Source organism: Chanodichthys erythropterus, chromosome 24 (genome assembly GCF_024489055.1).
Source record: "Chanodichthys erythropterus isolate Z2021 chromosome 24, ASM2448905v1, whole genome shotgun sequence".
In the NCBI taxonomy this organism is placed as follows: Eukaryota; Metazoa; Chordata; class Actinopteri; order Cypriniformes; family Xenocyprididae; genus Chanodichthys; species Chanodichthys erythropterus.
This window is the reverse complement of record NC_090244.1, coordinates 25,248,366-25,270,932: the sequence shown is the minus strand read 5'-3', so window position 1 is coordinate 25,270,932 and position 22,567 is coordinate 25,248,366. Positions and strand designations below refer to the sequence as shown.

The window sequence follows — 22,567 nt, the reverse complement described above, 5'->3', positions numbered from 1 at the left end:
TGCCTTCCCTCCTCGACACAGCATTCATTCCCGCACGCGCGCGCGCCCCGCCCCACCTCATGTTTGCTGCTGGCTGAAAACTTGTGACAACTATTCCCGGGAAAATACAACTGCTGTCTGGTGATGAGAAGCGAAAAAGAAAAAAGCCCTAGATGGATCCATCCCGTGCATTTCTTTCAGGTAGGCTAGCCTATTTTCACAAACCTGAACGTTTTGGCTATTTAAGGGTTATTTATACACGCTGCATTAACGCTGCATTAATAGTTTGACCACCATAAACACATCTGCCTGATTTGATACTAACGAAATTTATGTCATATTATAATTTCAATTATTTTAATGTGCTATGCATTGCGTTTTGAACCATGGTAAAGATACCTGTAGGGCTGTCAATACCAGAAGAGGAGCATCCATGAACAGCATTATTAGACAGTTTTCTAAGGATGCACGATTTATTAAAGCTATTTAAAAACCATAATACAGCATTACATAATGCTATTCTTGAATCTATGCTTACACAGGATAATACATCAATAAAAGTTTAAACCCTTGCTCTGTCTTTGCATGTTTGATGACCATATATTCTTGTTGAAGAAATTACAGTGGCTGTAGCATTTCTATCAAAAAAATATTATTAATATAATGGCCGAATATTATAATTTAAATAATAATATATTTTTAATTATGGTGGTTGGCTTTAATCATGGATTTGATCGTGCTGTGCTGTGCAGTGTAACAACAAAAATCAGCACGCTTTTGGCGCCCTCTGCAGGCATTTGTTATAATATATAATGTATTTATAACATTTCAGGGGAAAAAAACTCTTGATGTGTTTAAATATGCAGATTAGCTTATTTTGGTTAATTTAGAATAAATCTACAGATGCAAACAGACGGATGATAGTAGGCTTAAAACAAACACCATCTAAATGGGTTAGGGTTAAGTTCTTCCCATTAGAGTAAAAGAAGACATTAAAGCAAAAATAGACCAAAATCTTAAAATTGTCCACTACATGAAAGTAGTATTCAAATAACCAAAAGAATTAAAACAATTTATTGATTTGTGCAAAATAAACAGTACATAATAGTGAAACTATGTCCCTCTCCTCAGTTCAGTCATTTATTCTAAATATATAGCTACTTCAAAATAGTTGCTGTTTTCTGCTCTTGAGATAAACTCTCGTGAATACTAAAGACGGTCTTTGTGTGAAATGATTATTTTGTAGAAATCTGTGGAGAGTGTAAGGGAAGTCAAAGTTGTCAATATATTTAAGGGTTCCTTATTTTGTAAATAAATAATTATGAGAAGTGCCCTTTTTTCCACTTGAGCCCCTGCCCCCCAAAATGTCTGTGCACGTCCCTGGTCTCATTCACTATTCACTTTCATTATGGAGAAGGGCAGCATTAACATTCTTTTCAATATCTCCTTTTGTGTCCCACAGTAAAAGTCATATGGTTTGGATTGGAACAACATGGAGCCATTTATAGAAGTCATTTTGGGTAAACTACTAAGCATTTGCCAGGAAATTTGTGCAGGCAAAAATTGATGATTACCTGCTGAACTTTGTTGTTGAAATGCGATGACAGCACCAGCATCAGAGGCACATGGACGTTTTGATCCGCAAACAGCTCAACTGTAGGACAAAAGAAGAACACAAACCTAAAAATATCTGAGCAGATGTCCCACTGTGAAAAGCACAGAGAGGGGGGTCTGAAAGTTTGCATTACTGTCTGTCTATATGAATGTGTTAAGACTTTAAAGCATCAGAAATGTTAACAAAGCACATTTCCAGTTTCAGGTCATAATAACTCACCACAATGATCTGTATGGGACAGGAACAAGAGGTCTTGTATGATCTGGACCATGGTGCCCAGCTGTTTCCCCTCTTGGAGATTCAACCTCACCAGCAGCTTCTTCAGTCTGATCCCTAACTCCTCTTTATCAGCCATGATCTTCTATTGTCTGACATCAAACTATATAGAGCTTTAAACCACCTTCTGATACTCACTGACCATGCGGACACAATGTAGCTGCTGCAGATCATCATCTGTTTCATAGCGCAGACGCACCTCTGCCATATTTATGCAAATCAGAACACGAGTTATGCTAGAGTAAAGACTGATTTGACTAATATTTAGTTCCCGATTTCATTCTCGACGGGGACAAGAAGAAACCTCAGTCATGTTAGCTGCTGTAGTCCGCGCAGCGTTATGAATCATATGACTGCAAGAATTCCCAAACTTCCTGTTCGAGCACAACAGAGTGAAAGCAAGAGAAACACCGAGTCCCTGTTAAAGCAAAGACAGTCACCTAGAAAAGCGTCTTGCTGGTAGGTTACAGAGGGAGAACGTAAATATATGGATTTTAAGTTTTTTCACATGCATTTATGCAACGTATTCATTTTTACAGCACGTTAGCTATTGCTACAGTAGGCTAACGTTAGATCTCTGTGTGTGTATGTGGTACATTTTCATGTTTTATGGATTAATACTTTAAGATTCTGAATAAAAATACTAAAAATCTTTCACGGAATTCTAAAACATGCGTATCAACGTAAATATGTATTTCGCGACTTTTTAATTTCGATGTATTTTTGTAGAAGCTAATTTATGCATAGCGAAATATATCGCTGGGTTTACAGTCGATGAAACCTTAAATGTTCGCTACACTTGTTATCGCGAAATCGATATAACGTTAATCTTTTCATTATAATCGAAGTTTGTACAGTAGACCCAAAAAGTAAAATTCATTTTAGCGAATCGGTTCGTTCAAAGTCCTAGACTGAATCACGTACACAGAAGTCCGATGTTCCCGTGCGTCATTATTTTTCATGTTCTTTTTATATAGTAAAAGAAATAAACACCGTAGTTCATCATTATATGTTTTATTGTGCCAAATGCTTGCCTACTATAGAGTGATTCACAATGCGCAATCGGTTCAACTGAATCATTAAACAGAACAGATTCAAAAGAACAATTCGCAAATCAACAGTGCATATTGTTGAGTATTCATAAACTTTTTCACAACGTCCAATTGATTTCGCTGTACAGTAACTTACATGTGTTATAAACGAATCACTCATAAATATCGTTATGCTAACGAACAATATTTCAATTCGATTCATATTTGCTAGCGCTTTTCGCGATACATATCATTTCAAAGCAGCTTTACAGAGAATGCATGTCAACATTACAATTTAAAGAATGCATTATAAAGTGTTTCACTATTTGCAAATGTTTTACTGTGGTGTGAGGTGTGTGCCAACGTGGTCATGCTGGGTTGGGTTGGGTTAGGTAAGGTAAGGTAATAATGGTTTTTGTTGATCATGTGATGATCTCAAGGTGTTTTCTTTGTGATAGGAGACAATGTGCATAATCTCTGGAGAATGGAGGAGCTGATAGGAGACAGGAGAGTTGAGGACGAAAGGAGTTTGATAAAAACGCCATCTAATGTCCCAACCAGCAACCAAGAAAATGACGTGCCCACATCCACAGATCAGATCCAGCACAACACGCCATGTTTTGTGTATACCCTGGCTTTTTTCTCGGCTCTGGGTGGATTTTTGTTTGGCTATGATACAGGAGTGGTGTCTGGAGCCATGCTCCTGCTCAAGAGAGAGATGAACCTCAGCTCTCTATGGCAGGAGCTGCTGGTCTCCATCACTGTTGGCGCTGCGGCCCTTTCCGCTCTGGCTGGAGGGTATCTCAATGGACTTTTCGGCCGGAGAATCTGCATTCTGCTTGCTAGCTTCATCTTCTCAGCTGGAGGCATCATTTTGAGTGTCGCACACAACAAAGAGGTTCTTCTGTGTGGAAGGCTCACGGTTGGGCTTGGCTTAGGCAAGTCTTTCTGTAGTATATGTACAACTTTCTGAATTCAGTTTGTGTGCCTTAGTCTTCTTTTACGTCTTCTGTTTTTTTTTTTTTTAGGAATTGCATCTATGACTGTGCCTGTGTACATCGCTGAGGTCTCCCCTTCTCATCTCCGAGGTCAGCTGGTCACCATTAACACTCTGTTTATCACTGGAGGGCAGTTCATAGCCAGCGTGGTGGACGGGGCCTTCAGCTACCTGCACCATGATGGCTGGAGGTGGGTTAAAATTATTATTTTTTTGCCTCTTAAAACTTTTTCAAAACTATTGTGATACAATGACAGGTATATTGTGTCCACACATCATCAGCTCAGAATTGTCTACTTTGAGTGGCAAAAATGCTGCAACCCAACCCAACCCAATTCGTAAAAAGAGTAGTAGTTTTGTATGAATAATTTATTTTAAATAAAATATATGTAATTAATATTTAATTAACAGTAAATATTAATGCGAAATATACAAAAATCAATCCAAGTGGCTCATGCTGCATTTTTATGTTTATATACAGGTTTAATTTACTTTTATTTCAGTTTTAGTAATTTCAGTACTAAAACTTATTTATATCAGTTAAGCCGAGTTCAGATTGCACGATTTTAGCCCCGATTTTGGCTCGGCGACAGGTTTTGAGAAATCACAGACAAATGCCTGAAATCACAGGCAAATCGGTGCTCGTTGCTCGTTCACGTGAGTGACAATCACGCAGTGTGAATGAGCAAAGATGTGATCTGAGAGAATCGCCAACGAGTCGCCGACACCCGTGAGATATTTGGCATGCTAAATATCTGGACCTGTCGGCAATTCAAAATCCTGCAGTGTGAAAAGTGTTCTGACTGAAAACTACATCGGCGATGACTGACAGCCAATGAGAGAGCAAGATACAGAGCAGCGGGGAGTTCGGGGAGGAGTTATAGGCCTATTTACTGTTTGTAAACATTCGGGATGCGCGCGCATCATGGTTGCAGAAAACCCGGGAGTGATAACCAGTACGACTAGAGAGTTACGACGAAGCGGTTCAAAGTAGTTAAGATTTAGAAACATTATAGAATATTTTGATTTGTTATTTTTTTTTAAATGTTGTCGGCATATCACGCAGCTTCACCCAGCGATAAGCTGTTATTTCAAAAAAATTAACATTACCGAGTGGGATACAGCTTACGGATCCGTTTGCCATAGCACCTTGTCAGTGGTTAAATGATGAAACGAAATGGCCAAGCATCCAGTGGCCAGAGATTTATATTTACCTGATTGACACCTCAAGTGTATAGCCTATACTCAGGAGAAGCTAAAAGCATATAAGTCTCTTGACGCGTACAACTTTGTTTTGTTTTTGTTTGTCATTAATTAAAAGAATAGTTTATAGTTTATATCTCACAATTCTGACTTTTATTTCTCGCAAATCTGAGTTTATATCTCACATTTCTTACAAAGAAAACAATTGTGAGATATACTCGTTATTTTCTGAATTGCAATTTATCCTGCAATTCTGACTTTTTTCCCCTCAGAATTGTGAAATAAACTCACAATTGCGAGTAATAAAGTCCGAACTGGGAGTAATAAACACGCAAATGCAAGAAAAAAGTCAGAATTGTGAAATTAAAATTGTATAGACTGTTTAAAAGTTATCTATGTGAAATGTTATAGGTTTAAATATTATTTCAATGCTGTAACTGCTATGTATGTATGTCCTCTGAACTGCATATGTGAATATTATGTAGACTTACTGTTTACATCAAATTCCTGCTTTAATAGTAGACTAATCCTTGCAGGTGTCATCAGTCCAGTCTGTGAAACGTCTCCGTTTAGCTTCAAAGGACGTTTTCAACTATGGTTTTCTTTAAAAATGAAGACTATATTTTTTACATTCCGATTCCAACATCCAGAGGCACAACAAAACATTTTTCTCTTATTCTCTTATTTTCCTCCAATTGCTACCGCTATTTTTCTGCAACCACTATGCGCGCGCAGCTGCAAGTGACGTCATTGTGACGTCTGCTCCAAAGTGGTCTATAGACCACAATATCAGCAAGCATGGCTTCGTTTCAGATAAACATTACAATTCTATCAAACAGAAACAAAGCACAAACATTTGCTTGACCATCCGCAAACAGCAGCACATTGAAAAGTTATTTATTTACCTCCAACTCTTGTTGCAGAACACACAATCCACAGTCTCCCCAACCATTTCCTTATTTATCTTTTCTTTTTCTTGTTTTCGCTGCAAATCAGCGCACAGGCAATTCGTATTGCAAGCTTCTTGCAGGCTACTTTTTTTAATAATAATAATAATAATAATAAATATAGCTGCAAGCAGCAATTCGGGGCCAAGCCCCAGAAGGGGCAGTAGCGCAATACGGAGCAGGAAGAGCAAAAACAGCAGAAATTGAATGTACATGCTAAACAGCTCGTTCAGAAGGACAGGTGGAAATGAAATGAAAATTAATAGAAGTTCAGAGAATGAACACGGAATGAACTAAAAACACTTGTATCTCATTCAAGAGGAATAAAGATTAGTACAATGCTTATTTGGATAAAAAAGGTATCAAAATGACTCATTACACACAATTGTATAAAGGCACCCCACACGGGATTCGAACCCACAACCTCCGGGTCCAATGTCCATTTCTCAACTCATTGCGCCACTGTGCAGGTGAATTTTGGCACACCTGCCGAAGTTCATTAGTTCATGTGAAAATGAACTCAAAATGAAGAATTTTTATAAAACTGCACTGAATGTTATATTTAATAACTACTTTAGATCATTCTGCAGCTCATCATGCTGTAGCGCAATACAGAGCAGGAAGAGGAAAAACAGCAGAAAATGAACAAACATGAAACAGCTGGTTCAGAATTACGGGCGAAAATGAACTCAGAACTTATGTACATAAGCTTAGATGAAAATGAACACAGCATGAAACAAAAAGCATTTATTTCTAATCCAAGAGGCAGTAAAGGAATCAAAACACACTATTTCATAAAACCACTCCACCTGGGATTCGAACCCACTATCTTGGGGTGCAGAGCTCATCAGGTAACTGGCTTTACACATTGAGCTACTTGAGGATGCACATTCAACAATCTGTGGAAGAGAACTTTTAGTGTAAGAAAGAATTTACAAAAAGCATTACTTAGCATGCTAACCATATTAGCATGCTAAGCTAACTTAATGCTAATGAAGCTCATGGTTAACTTGATAGCTGAAGAGCCACATTAAAGAGAATGACAACTGGTTAGCATGCTAAGCAATTAGCATGCTAAGCTAACTAGCATAAGACAACAAACACAAGCAAGGTCACATTCAGAGATGAATATCTTGGGAATGGTAGCGAATATCAAAAATCCATTCAGTCATTTCTGTGCGGCTCGGTCCAAAGATCACCTGAGCTGATTTTGGACAAAATTGGACAAAAATTGTAGGAGGAGTAGTGAAAAAATGGAATACTGTACTTTTCAAAATGGCCACTACTGTACTGGGTGGAGTCTTAATGTAAGATATTGAATGTGATCAGTATGAAGAGAGGAATCAGTTGTATTGACATTCATTTTTCTGGAACAAAGGGTTCAAAAGTTATAACCTTTACAAAAGTGAATATTTGAACTGGTGGTGGCGCTATAGACTTAGTCCTAGATACTCCAAAGTTGGTCAAATTACTTTTAATTACTATCACTACAAGCATGCCAAATTTGATAATTTTCCTTCTTATGGTTCATTGATTACCATACAGGGGGAAGAAGAATAACTACGAATTTGGACATAAAGGAATTGCATGTGATAGCTTCAGATTAGACCAGTTTTAGGCAGAATGCCTAGAACAGACACAAGTTCTGCATCTTTTCCTGCCACAGTACCTCATGCGGTCTGGGCATGTGTCACACTGAGTTTCGAACCCACGATGCAGAGCATTCGGGATCCGTGGCGTAACACATTGAGCTAATCAGCCATGCAAGTTCATCAGTATGCTAAGCAGAGGTTTCAGTGTGAGAAAGAGTTCACAAAAAAAAAGCTTCATAGCATGTTAACCATATTAGTATGCAAAGTTATGTAATGCCAACTAAGTTTTGGTTAACCTGTTGACTGAAGACCACATTAGAAAGAATAGCAATAGTTTAGCATGCTAAGCAATTACTGTGCTAAGCTAACTAGCATAAGACAACAAACACAAGCAAGGTCACATTCAGAGATGAATATCTCGGAAATGGTAGTGAATATCACAAATCTGTTCAGTCATTTCTGTGCGGCTCGGTCCAAAGATCATCTGAGCTGATTTTGGACAAAATTGACCAAAATTTGTAGGAGGAGTAGCGAAAAAACTGTTTTTCATTTACTTCAATATGGCAGACAGGTACATTTAAGGAAAATGGCAAATGATACATTGTCGGAATCGGCATAAGCCTGGGAATAAAATGACATGAAGCATACACATTTTGGAAAGTGTTTTCAAAAGTTATAAGCGTTTTTGAAATAATCATTACATCTGTGGAACAGTAGGTGGCGCTGTGCTGAAACTTCTCAGGTACCTTCACGACCTTCTAAAGGTCATACATATCAATTTTTGTGAAGATATGTCAAATTGTTTAAAAGATATCGCAATTTATGAAAAAATTCAAAATGGCGGACACGTGATACATCCAATATTGACAGAATCGGTATCGTCGGATTCGGCATGATCCAAGGAATCCATAGACACCAAGATCTTGATTTTCTGACAAACTGTTCAAAAGTTATTGGCCAAAATAGCCATTTTTCATATCTCATGACCTGTAGGTGGCGCTGTTCCCAAGTTTGGCATAGACCCTCAGACCATGGTTCTGATGAAGCATACCAATTTTTGTTTCGATTGCTCAAAGTTTGGCCGAGATACAGCCTCTATACTAATTTCGGGTCGACCTCGTTAACTTCGTGACATCATAACCTTTGAACAAAGATGAATAAAAAAAATCTGTTCAGTCATTTCTGTGCGGCTCAGTCCAAAGAAAATCTGATCAAAGATTGGACAAAATTGGACAAATTTTGAAGGAGGAGAAGCGAAAAAAACAAATACTGTACTTTTCAAAATGGCCGCTACTGTAATGGGTAGAGACTTAATGTAAGAAGTTGAATAGCATCAGCATGAAGAGACGAATCAGATGAACTAAATTTAATTTTTCTATGACAAACAGTTCAAATGTTAAAACCGTTAGAATGTTGAAATTTTGAACTGGTGGTGGCGCTATAGAGTTGGTTCTAGAGACTCCAAATTTGGTCCAATCACTATTCATGAGCATCTCTACAACTGTGCCAAATTTCATCATTTTCTCATGTTCCGTTGATAGGGCTGCCATAGACTCCCATTCGGGAGGAAGAATAATAATAATAAAAGGGAAAACGTACAATTACAATAGGGGCTACAGCCCCTTCGGGGCTTGGCCCCTAATAATAACTCCGATCTTGTTTCCTTGTCACATCTCGCATGTGTTTGGTTGTGAAACGTAGTTTGCGTGCCAGACGGAGTTGTCAACGATTCTTCCTATTGTAAAGTCATGCAGTGTGACACCTTCTGTCGCAGATCCATCGTGCAGTTTGAACACAGTAGCGACTGAATGCTGGCCAAAATAGTCATACAGTGTGAAAAGAACAGTGACCCGACTACTTTGAAAATCGTGCAGTCTGAACTCTGCTTTAGTTGTCAAGACAACATTTTTAATTTAATAACAGTTTTTAAGTTTAATATTTATATTCTATTTTATTCCAGCTTTATTTCATTAAACAAAAAAACATTATTGTCAGAACACCTTAGCAACTGCATAGAAACACCCTGGCGAACGCCCTAACCCCCAGACAAACCCCTCAAAACAATGGCAATGGCAATGCCACTCATATTTTCTATTTCAGTTTTTATTAGGAATGCAGTAGAAGCTCCTGACCGTAAATTTAGGTAGGGCAGATTCTGGGTCTTAGTGCTAGTTTATGATAAACATATTGTAAGCTTTATATTCTAATCGCTGCACACATGCAGAACACTATTATTAGAGCTCTAACAAACTTGTGTTATTCAGCCTGAGGGTGGCACTCTAATGGCTCTTATGATGATTGACATGCACGCATAAAATGCTATTACTACTATTACAAAAAATATACTATGGTAGTTAATGGGGGCGAGATGTGCTTGGTTACAAACATTCTTCCAAATATCTTCCTTCGTGTACAGCAGAACAAAGACATTTATACAGCTTTGGAACAACTTGAGGGTGATTAAATGATGACAGAATCTTAATTTTTGGGTGAACTATCCCTTTAAAGGCACTAATGTAAGAGTTTTGGATTAAAATATCCAAATCAGTGTTTCCCATACATGAACTAGACTGTGGCGGCCCGCCACATTCTAATTTGTCCCGCCACAGTCTCAAAATTAAACGGAAATTAGGCCTGTCGCAATATTTATAATAATTGCACTCTTTTATACGGCAAAAGTGGGAGTCATAGAGCAAATGCACCAATTAAGTTTTCATGCACTATATTCAAAATCATCTGAAGCCATTCCATAGATTCATGTGAGGGACAGAAGAATATGTACGTCATTAAATTTAAGTTCATGGAAACTCGTCTTCCCTCCGCTGCAGCTGTCAATCATTCTCTGTTCAGCACTCATTACAGGGTGTCTGTTAGATCGCACAACACAGGGACTACACACACAGTAACTGGAATTTAAAAGTGAGAAAAAAACATATGAATAATAAACTGTTAGATGCAGATATACACAGGGATTCTCTTTGTGCCGTGATCTTTTCAATGAACAGCGCAACTGCGCGCTGTGACTCCATATTGCTTTAAGCACATTATTCTGCACCCAGGATGTGCATAAGCGGTTTGTGCTGCTGTGTTTTAAAACATTTCATATTATCATGGTTTTGCACACTTAAAGATGATTAATAGCCTATTTTGTTCTGTCGTATATATCATATCTTGTTGCCCCATTAAATAGCTGCACAATACATTTAAAATAAACGTCTTTTAATCTTACATTATTATAAATACATATAATTCTTTACATTCACATGTAAAGTTCCACAAATACATGTATAGATGTATAGATGTATAGATGTATAGATACAGGCCCCCACTAATTATTCTAGAAATAAATTAATTCAACAAAGGTATCCTCTTTTGCTACATATTTTTAATGGTTTAAATGTGTACTCTACATGTTTGACCACTTAAATCATTTAGCTTACTATATGTTGTGTACATGACTAATGTGCCCGACCATCACCAATAAAAAAATTAGCACAAAATTGTTTATAAGGGAACAAATTTCTTCATTGATCTAGTCACTTAATTTTGCTCTCAGAATGCACCAGACTCCAGGACAGGTTTGAGAACCACTGCATTAGCTGATCTGTGAATATGATTTCTGCCCAAGTCCCGTCTGATTTTTTTCCACCAACTGTAGACATGAGAGAACACCTCCCATGATTCCGCAAAATCGGGGCGTCATCAAGCTACACCTTTGTTTTGAATAAGCAACCTCTAGTGGCGAAAAAATTGCATATTGTGCTATTAATGTAGTAGCCTATTTATTGCCTCTGAATGTTGGTTTTAGAATGTTAGAAGTTATGGAAGAATTCCGGTGAGGAAAAGAAAGTCATTTCTATTCTATTCTCAAAACAAACATAAAAACAACAAACACAATAGAATTATATACAGGCTATTCACATTAGCAGGTTAAAACTTTCATTACTTGATATGAAGAACAGACATGCCAACTAGTTTCTGACCTGATGCAGACTAATATACACATAGTTGAAGTGGTTTGATATCGTCTTGGTCTGGAGTGAGGTTTACGTAAGGTAAAGTGAAAATAAACGGGGCAGTCTTAAATCTGCCCCAATGGTTCATAATTACACTGCAAAAATTAGTTATTTAGTATTTTTGCCTTGTTTCCAGTCTAAATATCTAAACATTCTCTTAAATCTAGACGCTTTTACTGTATAAGTAAAATGACATAAGATATGTTTAAAAAAGCAAAAACTCACTTCGTTTAGATTTTTTCCACCCAGAAAACAAGAAAAAATATCTTATGTAATTTTACTTATCCAGTAAAAGCATCTGGATTTAGGAATTTTTAGATATTTGGACTGGACACAAGACAAAAATACTAAGTAAGAAAATAATTTTTTGCCATGTAGAGCATGCTGCAATTCCATTTTTCACCACAGATTTACACTGTAAAATAGTGGGGCACTGTAGAGCTGGGAAGACTCAGACACCCGCTTAGTATGATAATATACCTGCACTTACAGACATTCTTCAGCTGTAGGAATGTATAAATATTTGTAATTAATATTATATTAAATATAAAGTACATAAATGAGTATACAACCATTTAGATAAAACTACAATTAAAAGGCCTTATTATGCCCTTTTACAAAGGTCTTGATTTTGTTTTTGGGTCTACTACTGTAGAACAGGTTGAATGTTCATGCTTGAATGTTTAAATAACACCTACAATTGTTGCAGCTCCTATCTTCCCAGTCTGTCAGTAACGCTCTGTTTAGTTATTGTCTCTATGAAGCCCCTCCTTCCGAAAAGCACAATGTGCTCTGATTGGTCAGCTGGACCAGTGTGTTGTGATTGGTCAAGCGCTTCAAAAATGTTTGGGAAATGTCCCGCCCCTTACCATAACCACAAGTTTTAACACACTAGATGTGTTCGACTCGAAACAGTCGTGTATGTCATCAAAGTACAGCGAGAGCGATTAGAAAGCGTACACGTCTGCTCTCTAATTGCTCTAAGTGCTTTGATGTCATACAGCGATCAGTCTGCCTAGCACCGCTTCAAGCCAAACACACCTACTACTAACTAACTCAACCAGGCCCTGCCCCTTTATTTTGCGTATACCTTGGGTGGGAATTATTTAAATGTATATATGTATAATGTATTGAATATTGTGACATGTTTGTTCGTGGAAGAAGACTCAAGACTAATGCAGGCGTTTCAGGGAGTTCAAAAACAGTGCTTCAGACATTCTGTTGGACAAGTACAGTAGAGTTAAAATTGAGATGCAAATGTGTTTCATAAGGACTTTTTGTAATAATTTTTTAATCATTTTTGTGTTTATGTATAGATATATGTTGGGTTTGTCTGTTGTTCCCGCCGCCCTGCAGTTCATGGGATTCCTCTTCCTCCCTGAGAGTCCTCGTTGGCTCCTGCAGAATGGAGATACCCAGAAAGCTCGGCTAGTGCTCAGTCAGATCCGTGGCAGTGTAAATGTGGATGAAGAGTATGAAAGCATACGGAGCAGCATTGAGGAGGAGAGGAAAGATTCTGCTGGTGAGATCATGATGACATCACAATGCACACATGGTGCTCTCACATTAAACACTAGATTCAGTGTTTCCAACATAATATAACTAGAAAAAAATATATTTAAAAAAAAATACAGTAAAACAAAATATGGTGAAATAATATTATTACAATGTAAAATAACTGTTTTTCTATTGTGTATATTATAAAATCTAATTTATTCCTGTGATCAAAGCTGAACTTAAAGCATCATTACACCAGTCAAATGATCCTTTAGAAATCATTTTAATTTGCTGATTTGGTGCTAAATTATTACTAATGGTTCTTAATACTGTCAATGTTGAAAACATTGTTTTTGCTTTTTAATATTAATGTGAAAACTGTGATACATTTTTCAGGATTCTTTTATGAATAGAAAGTTCAAAGAATTGTTTTGTAACTAACATTATGAATGTCTTTACTGTCTTCTTGTTGAATATTTAGTTTTTTAGTCTTACTTATTACTTACCCTATACTTTTGAATGGTAGTGTATTCACGGTTCATTTTATCAGCACAACTGCGAGAATTTTTTCTTGAGCAGCAAATCAGCATTTTAGAATGATTTCTGAAAGATCATGTGAGACTAAATTACACTTTAAAATATCTTCAACTTGAAAAACACTTCACGACATTTCACAATATTACTGTTTTTATTGCTGTTTTTACTGTATTTTTGATCAAATAAATGCACCCTTAGTGAGCAGAAGAGACTTCTTTCAAAAACATGAATAATCTTAATTATTCCAAACTTTTGACTGGCAGTGTAAATGAGGAATACAGCAAAGAGATTTATCCTAAGTAACATGAAGTTCACAAATTAGTCTGAAAGATTCTTTAGTGAATTAGTCTTGTATGCTGTGTATCAGTACGTCTATTAAATGTATTTTGAATTTGATGTGATTAGATTAAAACAGTGGCCGGTAACATGCATACTGTATGCGTTCATTGGTGCACATGTAAACGTAGTCAGTGTGAATCAAAATTATTTTTAGAAAATCCTATCAAGTAATACGAATCACGAATAACAAGAATTTAATTTGTAGATATTGTGTTAACTCTGACAATTTAATAAAAGATGATATAATTTCATTGACTGATGGACTGATTGATTATGTTTTAGGTGGTACAGTGTTGTGGCGTATCCTGACATACGGTCCAACACGTCGTGCTCTAATTGTGGGTTGTGGCCTACAGATGTTCCAGCAGCTCTCGGGAATCAACACGGTCATGTAGGTTACGAGTACACATGACTTTATCAATGCTTCATCAGATACCATTGTCCATATGACTGTAATAAGGCTGTATTTCCGAATTGGATATAGTGTGTATTATTTACTGCATGCTACACAGTTTACACATTTACTTCTTTTTTTTTTTTTTTTTTAATTACTATGTGAAACAGTATGAACTTTGCAATCATAAATGTTTCACAGTAAAGTGCTACACTGTTGTTCTCAAGTCAAGATGTGTTCAAATTTCAGCAAAAAATTGTCAATAGTGAAGTGATGTATGAAGCACAGCTCACACAAGAGTTACTTTCAAACCAAGCAGCTTTAAGTTGGTGAAAGTGGAAAATGAAATGACTTGATTTTGCATACGAAATTTCGCAGAGCAGTGGTAAATGTGATCTTCACCTTAAAGGTGCCCAAGAATGCTTTTTCACAAGATGTAATATAAGTCTAAGGTGTCTCCTGAATGTGTCTGTGAGGTTTCAGCTCAAAATACCCCATAGATTTTTTTTATTAATTTTTTTTAACTGCCTATTTTGGGGCATCATTAACTATACACTGATTTTGGCAGCGCCGCCCCTTTAAATGGCGTGCTCTCTGCCACACGAGCTCTCGACTATATTACAGTGCATTTACAAAGTTCACACAGCTAATATAACCCTCAAGTGGATCTTTACAAGATGTTCGTCATGCATACTGCATGCATGCTTCGAATTATGTGAGTAAAGTATTTATTTTGATGTTCACGTTTGATTCTGTATGAGTTTGAGGCTATGCTCTGTGGCTAACGGCTAATTCTACACTGTTGGAGAGATTTATAAAGAATGAAGGTGTGTATGCATTATACAGACTGCACATGTTTAAAAATGAAAATAGCGACGGCTGTCTTGTCTCCGTGAATACAGTAATAAACAATGGTAACTTTAACCACATTTAACAGTACATTAACAACATGCTAACAAAACATTTAGAAAGACAATTTACAAATATCACAAAAAATATCATGTTGTTCTTGCTGGCTTACCTTGTCTGTGCACAGATCCAGACGTTAATACTGCCTTTCCTTGTCTAATGCCTTGAACATGGGCTGGCATATATGCAAATATTGGGGTCATACATATTAATGATACCGACTGCATAACAGTCTGTGTTATGTTGAGATCCGCGTGTTTTCCGGAAGTCTTTTAAACAAATGAGATTTATATAAGAAGGAGGAAGCAATGGGGTTTGATACTCAATGTATGTCTTTTCCATGTACTGAACTCTTGTTATTTAACTATGCCAATATAAATTCCATTTTTTATTCTAGGGCACCTTTAATGCTATTGTATGTTGTAAATAGTGAATTGTCTACTGCTTATTACAGACTGTGCAGTATACACTGTATACTGTATTCTATTTTACGGAATCAAATGATCTCTTTGAATGCTGCAGGTACTACAGTGCCACCATTATTCAGATGTCTGGAGTGCAGAATGATCAGATGGCCATCTGGCTGGCTGCTGCCACAGCCTTTACCAACTTCCTGTTTACTCTAGTAGGTGTTTGGCTCGTGGAGAGGGTGGGCCGTAGGAAGCTGACTCTAGGCAGCATACTAGGTGAGGATTCAAAAACACAGCCATAGACATGGGTTCTTACCATAGACTGTAAAAACAGATGGATGACTCATCTCCACTTCCTTTCACTGTAGAAAAATGAAGCCAACATAAATAAACACTTGAACATATATCAGCATGATAAGAACTGCCTAAAATGACAGAAACCATCTTCAGGAAAAAATGTTTTAAGTGTCATTAGATTTTTAGTTTGGCTTTCGTCCCATTTGATTACATAGAGAGGGTGGGTTTTATGACGTTTACTGCAGCTAGAATGTTTTAGCTTCATTTACAGAATGTGCGGGGCACACTTGGTTCTTATTTACAAATTGAAGTATGTAGTAAGGATGGTTTGCTGTGAATTACTCAGGTACTGCTGCAAGTCTGATGGTTCTCGCTGCGGGTTTTCTGCTTTCGGCTCAGGCCTCTCCACCCGTGACCTTTCATTCTAGTGACTCCTCCCTCCACAACTCCACCTGCATTAATTATGGGTGAGTTTACATATTTATTAGTAGACTAGATTGACCTAAGGATTTTACCTGGATTAGGACTGTCCACAAGTAAGAAAAAAATACCATACAATATGTTTGAAGACAACTGCAAAATATTCAGATATATACAAATAGTTTGAGAGTGTTACTCCGTGTCCTAACCAGACACGATGCGATAAGATTCCGACAACAAGCAATTTTTCTTTTCACACCAGATGCGACACGACTACGAGAGGTGACAAAATCAATAAAAAAAATATACATGAGATTTGACAGCACACTCACTTTCAGAAAGTTTTCAAAAAATCAATAAAAAAATACAGCCAATCAGAAGAGCTTTTGGGTGGAGTCTCTCTGCAAGCGCACTGTACTCGCAACCAAATGAATACATCTAAAATTAAATTCATAAATATTAAACCATTTTACCATTATTAAAAATACATACTGAGTGACTGAAACAATCTTTGTCATAGAGTGTACTTGTTTGTTCACATTGAGTTTATTTATTTTCAAGATCTGAGGTGAATGTGACAATGTGACTGTATGGCACTTTCAGTATGGTTATAAAGGTCATGCAAAATGATATTCAAACTCACATTAAATTCTTTTAACATTAAATAAAGCACATGAACTATGTTTTTCTGAAAACATAGTTCCAACCAATATTCACAAACCAAACTGCATTGCAAAGTTTTGTGGTTGGAGCGACAGCTCTCAAGCTTTGATTAGAAGCATAGTTTCTTGTTTTTATGACATGTGGACTTAATAAATCATTATCTTGAGCAAAATAAGTAAGCTAACATGAAGTACAATCTGTATATTTTATTTTATTTTATTTATTTACGTCTTTTAGTTTGTCAAAAGATTTAAAGCAACAATTATGACGAGTTTGCATGTACGTTCATTCTGTAAGATGTAAGAATGAGCCTATGATTGAATCTGGAAATAAAAAGTAACTTCTCAAAATAACTGAAAAAAATTAGAATTAGTCCTCAGATGTGATATCCATAAATTATAGCAAAAAATCTAGCATTAATTTGATCTCTGACTGATTCATTAAAAGAAGTTATTATTGTCACAAGAAGTTATTCCACCACCTGCGTGACATCATTAACCAACGTGGTTGAACAACAAATTTGTGACAATACAGTCGTGACTAGCTAGTTGATTTCTTCAACGATGCATCACACTATGATGGTTAAGCAGCAAGTTATATCGTTGTATGGAAAACGCACCCCAGTTTTGTAAAAATGTTGAAATCACACTGACTTGGAGCTTCTACTGAACTTCAAGGGATAGAAAAATGAAAAAATTAAAATTCTGTCATCGTTTTCAAAGTCATAAATGAGGGTGAGTGACTTTTTATTTTGTGTGAACTATGCCTTTAGCTCAGATTTAAATGTAATTGTTTATTCTGTGGATTTTTACCATTTAAGAATTCAGTAAATTGAAATTTCCTTTCAGAATTCAGAATTTTCCACAGAATGTTGCACTCTATAAAACTCTGAATCTTGAATGTACTTCTTGTCATAAATCATGCACTGGTGTGACGTGTTTGTTTCTGTGACTCTCTGTCTATGAAGGTTCTGTGAATCCTGCATGTTGGATCCAGATTGTGGTTTCTGCTATGGTAAGAATGGCACAGCCGTGGCTGAGTCCTCATGTATGCCTGTAGATGCAGCCAACACTGAGACCGCTGCAGCGGGCAGGTAAAACATCAATGGATATCTCTGCCCTTGTGAAAAAGTAGTGGACTTTGCACTTAATTGTATTGAATTTGAACATGAAGTGTACTTCAAATCAAATCATATTTATATAAAAAAAAAAAAAAACACACTTATATATTTTAAAGTACACTTTATAATAATGTCATATTAAAAGTAATTTGAAATAATTGTTTAAAGAAAGATTGAAGTGCACTTATTTTAATGTGTTGAGTAGCATATATTAAAGCACATGTAAAGTACTTTACTTTTGTAGTGTTGTAAAAAAAAAAAAAAACTAGTGTTATTTGATATTACATTTCAATATAGTTTTTATATGTACTAAATGTATTTTAAATGTACTAAATTGCAAATTGCAACAACAATTTCAGTATTTTCAAAGTAATTGTGAAATTACATATAAATTGAGCACTCTTAAGCTCAACTTATTACATTTAATATAAATATAAACTAATACATTTTCAATACATTTACATTTCCAATTATAAAAAAAACATGCAATTTAAGTATCCAAAAACTTCAGGACACATTTAAGTATTTTTAAAGTATATAAAAAAAAATAATAATAATATTTCCGTAATAAGTAAAAAGTTTTTGTAAAGTATACTAAAATGAACTTCTTTTTCACAAGGGAATATGATTTATTAAAAGGAATTTAACCTAAATGTTGAATTTCACACATTAACAATATTATATTGTAGTTTGTTTTAGTTTCATGAAGTCTTGTTCATGTCTTATTGAGGTGTTCCAATGGCACACAGGAGAGTGCAGGTATATTCTGGGCCTATAACTACTGCCCAACGTCTTATTCCTGGATTGTTCTGCTGGGTCTCATTCTGTATCTGGCCTTCTTTGCCCCAGGTGAGAGTTTGCTCAGTTCATCTGGAGTTTGAAGTAATTATTAATGCTGTTAAACCCATCTGTAGGCACTGCACTGATGTCAGATTGTGTGTTGGAGTAGGTATGGGTCCTATGCCGTGGACGGTGAACTCTGAGATCTATCCACTGTGGGCTCGGAGTACAGGAAACGCCTGCTCTGCCGGGGTCAACTGGATCTGTAATGTCCTTGTGTCTCTGACCTTTCTCCATGTGGCCCAGTACCTGACATACTACGGTACAACACAGTACATACACAAGACTCTGAACAAAACATTTAGGTACTATAGAGTCCATATACTGTACTATCATGAGCAGCTGAATTCTGCTATTCTGCTATGCTGTTTTGTTGTTGACCTGTCCATGATGAGATGATGTTTTTTCCACCCCAAATCTAAACACCCTTTTTGGCCTTCCCATGACAGACAAACATAGGAAACCGTGTTTAAAATGTATCTTTACTATCCCTCAGCAGTACAACTTCAACTTTTTGTTGTGTTCTCACCATTTTTCTAATGACTGCTTTCTACTATCTGATATTTTATTTGCATTTCTTGCTATTTGGTTGTTAGAGTTTTGCTAAGTGGTTGCTATGCAGTTGATACATTGTTCCAATGCATTGTGAGGTGGTTGCTTGGGTGTTCTGAGTGGTTGCCAGGGCATTGCTAGGGTGTTTTTAAGCATGTTGATATGCGTTTGGGAGGTTGTTCTGGGTGGTTACATGGGTGTTCTTGGTGGTTACATGGGTGTTCTAGGTGGGTAGTTGCTAAAGTGTTCTGAGTGTTTTCAAGCATGTTGTTAGGTTAAATTATGCAGTTGCTAGGTTGTTCTGCATAGTTCCTTTGCAGTCAGTAGTGTGTTTGAGTGGTTTCTTGCATGTAACTTTACAGTTGCTTGGGTGTTCTTGGTGTTAGTGGATCATTCATGTCTGTAGCACAATGCTGTACATACTTAGGTTTGGGATTTGTTCAGTAGTAGTAGTGATGCTTGACTATGTAGACTGTTGCCAAATATGATGGATATTGAAAATATTGCCATATGGTTGCTAGGAGTTACTATGCAGTTGCTAGGTTGTTCTAGGACATTGTGATGTAGTTGTTTGGGCATTCTGGGTGGTTGCCAGAGCATTGCTAGGGTTGTTAAAGGATTAGTTGACTTTAAAATGAAAATTACCCCATGATTTATTCACCCTCAAGCCATCCTAGGTCTATATGACTATCTTCTTTCAGACGAATATAGTTATATTAATAATCACCCTGATGCTCCCAAGCTTTATAATGGCAGTGCATGTAAATCACCTGCTTGAAGCTTGAAAAAAAGTGCATCCATCCATCATATACATACTCAACATGGCTCCGGGGGTTAATAAAGGCCTTCTGAAGCAAAGTGATGCAGTTTGTGTAACATAGCTTCCGGCCAAACGGCCATACGGATTGTACTTGTGTCTAAGCTTAACTTACACTTAAGTTAGACGCAAGTAGAATCCGTATGGCCGGAAGCTTTGGAGAATTAGAGTGATTATTAATATAACTCTGATTGTATTCATCTGAAAGAAGAAAGTCATATTCACCTAGGATGGCTTCAGGGTGAGTAAATCATGGGGTAATTTTCATTTTAAAATGAACGAATCCTTTAAAGCATGTTGTCATGCTGTTGCTGAGTTGATCTCTGTTGTTGCCCGGGTGCTCTTGATGGTTGCTAGGACATAATGGTTCTATGGCTATGGGCATTGCCAAAGTTGCTAAGGTGTTCAGAGTGTTTGTAAGCATGTTGTTATGCATTTTGCTAGGTTTGTTCTATGTGGTTGATAGGGTGTTCAGATGGTTGTTTGCGTGTTGCTTTGTGGTTGCTTGTGTGTTCTGGTTGGATAGATGCTAAGGTGTTCTGGTTGTTTTAGTTATGTTGCTGTGCAATCTTTAGATTGTTCTGGGTGGTTCCTTGCATGTTCTGAGTCGTTAATAGGGTGTTGCTAGACAGCTGCTACAGTGTTTGTGTGATTGCTAGGGTGTTGCTTTGGGGTTGCTAGGGTGTTCTAGCTGGGTGGTTGCTAAGATGTCCTAAGTGTTTTTAAGCATGCTGTCAGCAGCTCTTATGTTGTTTTGAGTAGTTACTATGCAGTTGGTAGGTTATTTGGGTGGTTGCTAGCTGTTGCTCTGCAGTTGCTTGGGTATTCTAGCTGGGTTGTTGCTAAGGTGTTCTGGGTGTTTTTAGATATGCTGCTATGCTGTTTTAAAATTGTTGTGGGTGGTTACTTGGGTGTACTGTGTGGTTAATAGCGCATTGCTGTCACGTTTTGGGTTTTGAATCACATTTAGGTTTTCATGTCTTTTATTTTGTTATTGTCATAGCTATGTCCCTAGTTTTGTAATGTTCCTGGTTGTCATATGATTCCCCTGTTCCTCGTGTGATCATTTCGTGTGCTTCCTTTGCACTGTGTTATGATGTTATTAGTTTATTCTAGTCATGTGTTTCTCTGTTCTGTTTAGTCATTGGCTCATTGTTTGAATACTCTCAGGTGTTATGTGATTAGTCCATGTGCATTTATTGCTCTTGTGTTCCTTTGTTCTTTGTCTAGCTTTGTTTCTTGCAGTCCCTCTGTCGGGGAGTTTGTCAAGTTTGTTTATGGTTCATGTCCAAGTCTGTGCTAGTCAAGTCATGTTAAGTTCAAGTCAAGTCATCATTTGATTCTGTTTTCTCTTTCACCATTGTTAAATAAAACTGCACTTGAGCCTACTTCAACTGACTTTCTATAACTCGGACTGCGGCAGCAATCAAGGACATTTTTTTGCTATGGATTATGCAAACCCATTCGCTCTAAGCTGCCTGGGGAAAAAATCTATCACAAGGCATTTGGGACCCTTATCCAATTTGGCAGACCCCCAATGATGTCGGTCCATGTGGCTGTGAAAATGTTGCTGTTGGTCTCAGCGCTGCCAAGTTCAGTGGTCCCAAGTCTGGTGGTCTCAGCACTTCCAAGCAAGGTTGATCCCAAGTCTGGTGGTCTCAGCACATCCAAGTGATGTAGTTTCAGCACATCCAAGTCTGGTGTTCCCAAGTCCAGTGGTCCCCAGTCTTGTGGTCTCAGCACATCCAAGCCAGGTTGATCCCAAGTCTAGTGGTCTCAGCACTTCCAAGCCCGATGGTCCCAAGTCTGGTGGTCTCAGCATATCCAAGTCCGGTGGTCTTAAGTCCAGTGGTCCCCAGTCTGGTGGTCTCAGTACTCCCAAGTCTGGTGGTCCCAAGTCCGGCGGTTTCAGCACATCCAAGTCCGGTGGTCCCAAGTCCAGTGGTCCCCAGTCTGGTGGTCTCAGCACTTCCAAGCCAGTTTGATCCCAAGTCTAGAGGTCTCAGCACTTCCAAGCCCGATGGTCCCAAGTCTGATGGTCTCAGCACACCCAAGTACAGAGGTCCCAAGTCCAGTGGTCCCCACTCTGGTTTTCTCAGTACTTCCAAGCCCATTG

General features: G+C 37.3%; 2 protein-coding genes across 13 annotated transcripts in view; one reads left to right on the top strand and one right to left on the bottom strand.

Annotated features, from left to right (window-relative positions):
- lrrk2 (leucine-rich repeat kinase 2) overlaps nucleotides 1–1,985 on the bottom strand; it is a 55,858-nt gene extending 53,873 nt beyond the window's left edge. For all 5 annotated transcript variants that reach the window (XM_067380361.1, XM_067380362.1, XM_067380358.1 and 2 more), the window contains exons 1-2: nucleotides 1,814–1,985; nucleotides 1,554–1,633 (exon numbers count right to left, since the gene is read on the bottom strand). In XM_067380361.1, the coding sequence (XP_067236462.1) occupies nucleotides 1,554–1,633; nucleotides 1,814–1,949 (216 nt within the window). In that variant the 5' untranslated portion in view covers nucleotides 1,950–1,985. The remainder of the gene's footprint in view (nucleotides 1–1,553; nucleotides 1,634–1,813) is intronic.
- A 49-nt stretch (nucleotides 1,986–2,034) lies between these two features.
- LOC137015419 (kinesin-like protein KIF21A) overlaps nucleotides 2,035–22,567 on the top strand; it is a 109,257-nt gene continuing 88,724 nt past the window's right edge. For 6 of the 8 annotated variants that reach the window (XM_067380366.1, XM_067380365.1, XM_067380364.1 and 3 more), the window contains exons 1-7: nucleotides 2,199–2,329; nucleotides 3,360–3,839; nucleotides 3,930–4,089; nucleotides 12,973–13,178; nucleotides 14,312–14,420; nucleotides 15,855–16,018; nucleotides 16,386–16,506. In XM_067380366.1, coding sequence (XP_067236467.1) covers nucleotides 3,386–3,839; nucleotides 3,930–4,089; nucleotides 12,973–13,178; nucleotides 14,312–14,420; nucleotides 15,855–16,018; nucleotides 16,386–16,506 — 1,214 coding nt within the window. In that variant the 5' untranslated portion in view covers nucleotides 2,199–2,329; nucleotides 3,360–3,385. Of the gene's footprint in view, nucleotides 2,330–3,359; nucleotides 3,840–3,929; nucleotides 4,090–12,972; nucleotides 13,179–14,311; nucleotides 14,421–15,854; nucleotides 16,019–16,385; nucleotides 16,507–18,089; nucleotides 18,216–18,972; nucleotides 19,092–19,191; nucleotides 19,345–22,567 lie in introns of all 8 variants that reach the window. The other 2 variants (XR_010893966.1, XM_067380372.1) reach the window with 1 other exon arrangement.